This window comes from Emiliania huxleyi, assembly GCF_000372725.1.
Source record: "Emiliania huxleyi CCMP1516 unplaced genomic scaffold EMIHUscaffold_1, whole genome shotgun sequence".
Classification (NCBI taxonomy): Eukaryota; Haptophyta; order Isochrysidales; family Noelaerhabdaceae; genus Emiliania; species Emiliania huxleyi.
Window position 1 is genome coordinate 462,679 of NW_005202428.1, and position 7,254 is coordinate 469,932.

The 7,254-nt window shown below is 65.1% G+C and overlaps 1 protein-coding gene across 1 annotated transcript in view; it reads right to left on the reverse strand.

The window, feature by feature from the left end:
- EMIHUDRAFT_460924 (hypothetical protein) overlaps positions 1–1,064 on the reverse strand; it is a 3,770-nt gene extending 2,706 nt beyond the window's left edge. The window contains exon 1 of the mRNA XM_005793906.1: positions 182–1,064. Within this exon, the coding sequence (XP_005793963.1) occupies positions 182–1,027 (846 nt within the window). The 5' untranslated portion in view covers positions 1,028–1,064. The remainder of the gene's footprint in view (positions 1–181) is intronic.
- Positions 1,065–7,254: the final 6,190 nt, after the last annotated feature.

Here is a 7,254-nt window from a genome sequence, read left to right on the forward strand (position 1 = left end):
TGCTGCTGCTGCTGCCGGCCCGTGGCCTTGAGGACGCAGAGGCGGAGGAGGGCTGCGGCGGCGGCTTTGCGGCGCTTCTGTCGCGGCGCGCCTTCTGCTCCTCGCGCTCGAGCGCCTTTTGCTGCGCCTTGAAAGCCTCGAGGATGTGAGTCACGCTCTGAAACGACGACACGCCTAGCACCATACCTCCACAGTCCCGAATCCAGCGCGAGGTTCGGTCCGGCGGGTGGTGTGGTAGCAGGAGCACGCCGGGGGCGCAGAGGATCGCCCGCCGGTCGCGCAGCGTCTTCTCGCGCTTCAGGATCGCCGCGGTCGCCGCCCGGTCGGCCTTGATGTACGCCTTGGCCGCCCCCATCATGTTTTTGCTCTTCTTCTTCTTGCCGTCGCCGTCCGGAGCGGCAGCCTCCGCGCCGCCGCCGCCGCCCCCGTCGCCGTCCGCGGCGTCGGCTCCGCCGTCAGCCTCCACGGCGACCTGCGCGTGAGGGCCGGCTAGCAGCGCCGCCAGCGCCGCCTTGCCCGCCGCCTCCTCGCGCTCCTTTTCCGCCGCCGCCTTTGCGACCGCCGCCGCCGCCTCCTCGCGCGCCTGCGCGTCCTCGAGGTCGTCGGGCTCATCGAGCTCCATCGGCGCGGCGGCGCTGGTGGCGCCCTCGTCCGCGGGCACCGGCTCCGCCGTCACGATCGTCGCGCCCGTCATGTCAATCGCAGGCGACGAGTCGGCGGTGCCGTTCAGGTAGGCGAGGAGCGCCCGCTGGTCAGGGCGCGAGACGGGCATCATCTGGTTGGAGGTGCACTCGCGCAGGTACTCGCCCGGCTTGAGCGACTGCTTCTGCAGCAGGAACCATAGCGCGTCCACCGGGTAGAATGGCTTGCCCTTGGTAGACGCGCGGTACGCGGTCGGCGCAGCGCGCGGGAAGCGGACGCGGCCGAAGACGAGGTAGTCGCCGACGAGCTTGACCGGCTGCTTCGTCATCGTGAAGCGGCGCAGCAGCGTGAGCGGGTCAGAGAGCGTGTCGGCGATGTCCTGCATTCCTTCTAAATGCGCGTTCGCAACGCGGTTCAACTGTGTGGACGAAGATGTACACGGAGATGGGATGGTGCGACGACGCATGCCGGTCTCAGACCTACATTCTATATTCCAGAATGGCATTCTTCGAAATAGAATGGGCGCCGCAGCGGCCCGTAGCGGCGCCCCCTGCGTGCCCACGGCCACCCCGGGGCCATGGGACATCCCCCCGGCCATCGGGGATGCTTGGTTCATCCATTACCCCATTTCCACGGGCTGTGTTGCGGCGCGCCTCGAGACGCGCAGCGCAGCGCAGCGCGCAAACCACAAAACAGATCAGAAGACGGCCGTGGCGACACCCGCTCTCTGAGCGACAGCCCCGCAAAGGGCACTCGCTCGCAGGCAAGGACTACGGGCAGCACAGGCAGCAGCAGAGCTGGCGGTCCGACTCCCCGCCCGCTTAGCAAGTCGGCCCCAGCGTCACGGCCGGGACGGGCCAGGAGCCGCCCGGCTCGACGAGATCGACGAAGAGGACGAAGACGAGGACGAAGACGAGGAGAGGACTACTCGAACTTGGACGAGGACTCAGGCGAGGCGCAGGACTCGGAGATCGGGCAGGGAAGCGAGGACCATGACTAGGTGACACGAGGAGTAGATGTAGATGTGACACAGGTAGACCGCATTCGCGCTGTCTGCTCACTTCTGCCGCCCGACCCTTTCGCCCGCCCACCACTTGCGAGCACAAATCTCACACGTCCACTGCCCTCGCCACAGGCGGCGACGGACGGACATCCAAGGCTCGAACGGCGGCAGCGGCTCAACGGCCGCCGGCGGCCGTCGTGCGTTTGCTTTCGCCATACGCGGCCCCCGGCGTCTGCTCTGGTTTGCCGGGGCGGGGGGGAGGACTCTCATTTGCGGACTGTTGGGCTTCTCTGTGTTGAACTGGCGCTTGTCGCGAACCCCACCAGTCTGGCCGAGCGGCACGCTGCCGCTGGGGGCGTGAGGAGGCCGTGACCGGGAAGGCCGCCAAGTGGGCCAGCACAGGTCGCACATTGCGGCAGCAGTCAGCAGTGCATGTCTGATAGCTAGAGCAGCAGCGTCAGGGTCGCAGGGTCGGATCGTGTCAAGCCTCTCGCCCGGCCGGCCGCGTGCAGACGTCGGCCTGTCTGCTGTCTGGAGTGATCTGTCGGCGGTCAGTACGACCGATCAGGTCGGAGTTTTCTGATGGTTGGAGGGTCTACCTGTATGTACTCCTCGAGATCTCTCCAAATCACACACTCCACACACTCCAAATCTGCCCTCTACTTAACCGTACTTAACCGGGAAGTCGGTGCTAACGGAGACTAACGGAGCTGGAGCCCCGTTTCCGCACTGCTGCGCGGCGCACGGTGCCTCCGGGGGCCCCCGAGCCCCCCCAGAGCCCCCGAGCCTGAGTGGCCAGTGCCGTCACCACAGTCGCACCCATCGTATCAATGACGCAAACGCGACGCGGCTGCGGCTTTCGTTCTGGAAGGACGAGAAGATGGTGGCAGTTTGAGGCCACGCAACGGCCGTATGTATGTATGTAGAAAGATGAACGGCCGCTTCATATTCTAAAGAAATTCTACAACCATGTATGTGTAGGCCAAGGTGCGCCCTTTTTGATTCGATGGAGGTGCTGCCGCGCACTCCCCCACAGATGGGCAGGTAGGTAGAAAGGTGAAGAACAGCCAGGCTCGGACTGGACACCAACGCGGTATGGGTGGACGCTGGACAGATGATGACGACACGCACGAGCGACACACAGACACAAAAGGCTCACAAGACACACAGCCAGCTGGCTGCCACACACCCTGAGTTGGCGTACACATAACTCAAGGCCATATCCTCCCTGTCGCCCCCCCCAGCACTCCAAGGTGCCAAGAGAAACAAACAAGAGCACAACAAACAACAGACGACAGGAAGTGACATGTGAGGCTAGAGCAGCATGCTCCACCGGCGCGACCGAAAAGAAAAAGAATTTCCGAATCGGATGATCCTGGCGGCTGGTCGATCAGGTTTATCCGAGACACGGCATCTCCCGACCTCAGAAGGCCAACTGGTCCAACCCGTCGGCCTCTTACACACATCCATGATGAAGATTGCCTCGCTTCTGCTCGTCGCGCTCTCGGCGTCTGCCCTGCCGGTGCGTCGCTCCACCCCGCCACGCATACTCACACCGGCAGGCTGAGCCTACACCGCGTGCGCAGGCCAACACCGTCCACGACGTCAAGCCAACCGCTCGCGGCCTCGCGTTTGCGCCCAAGCCCTCTCCCGTGCCCGACGTGGTCGACGACCCCGCCTACAAGCCAACCGCCGCACCCGCAGCACGGCGGTGAGGTGAGCCTCGCAAATGTCGCCGAGGGGGCAAAGCTGGCTCTCGCCGGGCATGCCTCAGCGGCCGCGGGCGAGCGGGGCGTGTGTGCGCCACGCGCCGCCGCTCTGGCCGGATCACACGAGCCCCCCTCCCGCGGATCGTCGCAGGAGAGCGGGTCGGCGCGAAGATGCTCGGTGAAGATGCTCGGTCTGTCCTCGCCAAAAGTTTGTCTGACTCGACGTCCGGCCCCGGGCGTCGGGCCGTGGCGGCGACAGCAGGCGTGCTCCAGCGCCGCCTCGTGCGCGCGCACGCGCAGCGGCGGCGCCTCCGCACCACCCGAGCCGCCGCCCGGCCGAGCGAGGAGCAGAGAGAGAAAGAAGAAAGAAATACGACATACACACAAAAAAGAAAGAAAGAACCCCGCTCACCTGCTGTTACACGTGTCACGTCCGTTCGCTCACCTGCTGTTACACGTGTCACGTCCGTTCGCGGCGCCACTCGCTGAGGCTAACCCGGTCCCGCTCATGCGCGAGCTCTTCCTACTCGCCGCTATGTGTGTCTGCGCTTATGCGGAATGCGGGCGGCGCGTGCTCGAGAGCGCTCATGGCGTGTGCTCCAGCATGAGCAATGGCGGGAAGGAGGAGGAGCAGGAATCCGCCCCCCTGCAGCTGATGCGCGTCACCGTGCCTCCGAACGTGCACGCGGGGGAGCAGATGGTGGTGATGACGCCGACGGGGCAGCAGTACATGGTTGTGATCCCGCAGGGCGCCGGCCCCAACTCGCAGTTCCAGATCGCAGTGCCACGACCGCCAACACCGGAGGAGGTAGTTCCGAAAGGTGACGAGCTGGAGGCGTGGCTCAGCAGCGGCGGGCGGGTCGACGCGACGGTTTTGCACGATGGAGTGGACGGCAGCACACTGCGGATGCACGCCGCCGCCAATAACTATCGGGTGGTTGAACTCCTGCTTCGGCACGGTGCTGAGACAAACGCGCAGAGTATCGACGGCTTCACCGCGCTGATGATCGCCGCCGGCCTAGGCCACGAGCGGGTGGTCGAGTTGCTGCTGCGCCACGGTGCGGAGGTCAACATGCAGATTTACAACAGCTTAACAAACAGCGACACTGCGCTGATGAACGGCGCCTACGGTGGTCACGAGCGGGTGGTCGATTTGCTGTTGCGACACGGCGCGGAGGTCAATTTGCAGGCTGTCGACGGCCGAACCGCGGTGGAGTACGCCTCCTCTAACGGGCATGAGAAGGTGGTCGAGTTGCTGATTCGCCACGGCGCTGAGGTCAACCTGCAGAGCAGCAGCGGCGTCACCGCGCTGATGCGCGCCGCCAGCAATGGCCACGAGCGGGTGGTCGAGCTGCTGTTGCGGCACGGCGCTGATGTCAACAAGCAGAACAGCGAAGGCGACACCGCGCTGATGGGCGCCGCCAGCAATGGCCGCGAGCGGGTGGTCGACCTGCTGCTGCAGCACGGCGCGGATATCAACGTGCAGGAGAGCAACGGCGGCACCGCGCTGATGTTCGCCGTCAGCAATGGCCACGAGCGGGTGGTCGAGTTGCTGCTGCGGGCGGGTGCAAGTGCAAAGGCGCGCAGTCTGGCTGGCGAGACAGCGCTGCAAATGGCCATGAGGGAAGGCCATGCCGGGTGCATCAGGCTCCTCATCGAGGAACAAGGCAAGCAAGGCACAGCACCCGCTTCTTCCCGGCAGCGTGGGGTCGATGTGGCCGAGCAGGGGGCAACACGGAGGGGCGACAAGCTCGCTTTGGCGTTTGGGGGTACGGCGATCTTTGTGTTGATCCTGCCCGCCGTCCGCACTTACTTGCGGCGAAGTGGCCGAGGCCCCAGAAGGCGGCTAAGGCGGCCTAGGTGGCGACGGTGGACCGTGCGGGAGCATGCCACATCCCTGCTGACTTCCGGCAAGCGGTTGCTCTTGCTAGTGCCGACAGATGAAGAGTGGCCGGTGACATTGAAGGTGGCGACGGCAGTGGTGCTGGCGTGGAGTGCGGCAGTGGCACTGGGGGTGGGTTGCCTTGACTGGCGCTTGCGGTGGATGGCGGGCTGCTTCGCAGTGTGGACCATCCGAGAGATTGCGCACCTCAACCCCTTTATGCGTTTGGAGCAGCTGCTCGTGGATATTGCTGGACTCAGGCACGATCGGCGTTCGCCACGGTTAGCAGAGGGCGCAGCTGTCTCGGCGGTAGAGGAAGCGGCAGGCGGGCAGTGTGCGGCAGGCGCGAGCGAGAAGGTCAGCGCTGTCGCCGCGGAGAGCACCAGACATGGCGACAGCCTGCTGCTCGACGACCTGTCTACTTGGGCTCCCGCGGCGACCGACCGGCACTGCGTGCAGCGGCCCGCGTCTCACGTCCATGACGCTGGCGGGCCGAGGCAGGCGGGCGTGCCCTCAACCACCGCCCAGCGAATGTCACGACCCGAACCAGTCTCGTCGGCGGCTGCCCCCGTCGTTGCTCCCGGACCCACCACGGCAGAGGCCGCGGAGCTCGAGGTCCTCCCCGACCTGCTGTGTCCCATCACCGGCGAGGCCATCCCGGTCACCGAGGGCCAGCCAGCGGCGAGTCACAGTTCCACGCGTGAGTAGGCGAGCTCATGGAGGACCCTGTAATCAACGCCGCGGGGCAGACGTACGGTGTGCCACAGACGCCTTGCACTGCGTGCCCTCCACTGCCCGGGGTATGCCTCTCACCTACCCAGCTCCCTGCAGAGCGTGCTGCGATCGAGAAGTGGATTGCAAGGGGCAAGCGCACCGACCCGAAGAGCGGCGTGATGCTCGAGCACACGCACCTCCTTCCGAACGTGGCGCTGCGTAGCATGTGTCGCGACGCCAGCCGACGTATGCATAGGTAGGTAGACGTCTGCGAGATGCTTCACTGTCTAAATAAATAAATAAATAAACGGACACCTCTCAAGGTCTACTGTGAGATGGGTAAAAAGGGACAGGTCCCCGCACTGTCTGTCTCGTGTATGTAGTCTGTCGTCGGATCGCGGCTTCATTTCGATCGATGCCAGTCCCGTGCCCAGTGAGCAGTGTCGCGAGAGAGAGAGCTTTGTTGTAAAATCTCGTTTATCCTGTCTCCCTGTCTGTGTGTATGTATAGAGGAAGGTGAAGAACACTATGCAGGTCCTTGGAGCACTTGGAGTGCAGTCATTAACCGCACATCCAGGGCCGGGGAGCTCAGAAGCGCACCCAGCGGGCCGGATGATTGGCATCGGGTTACGGGCTAGAGGGGTGCGCGTTCCGTGCTCCATTTTCTTTATTTGGAGGGAAAACACGGCGCTTCAACACGCCGCGCAAGAGCGACCGCCCATGGGTAACAAAGTCAGCTCGCCGGGCAAACGGGTCTCAAAGGCGGCCGTCAAGGCCGACCCGCCCGGCCCAGAGGCTCAGCTCGATCCGTCCGAACCGCGCAGCGACGACGAAGAATCGCTTGACGGCATGACCACGCCGCACATGCCGCCCGATCGGTGCGTCAAGGTGCCAAACCGCAGCATGCGGCGGTGGTCCAAGCAGGGCGGCACCGAGTACGAAAGCTGCATCGAGTCCGGCGCCATCGCCCTGGTCGACGCGCAGTGGCTGATCGACCTCGCCGAGGCGGGCGGCGTGCTGGCGCCGCGGCAGTACCTGCCCGCCGACGCGTTCCTCTCGCTGAGCGAGGTGCAGGCGGTCGGCCCGCGCAACACGGTGTGCGTGTCGCACTGCTGGCTCCAGGCGGACCACCCCGACCCTCGCGGCTTCAACCTCGGCCTCGTCGCGAGCGCGCTCAAGCTGCTGGTCAAGGCGCACGGCGTGCACGCCGTCTTTTGGGACTTTCTCTCGCTGCACCAGGAGAGAGTGCTGTCCGGCCCTCGCCCCACGCCACACCACCTCCGCCTCACCTCACCCCTCACCTC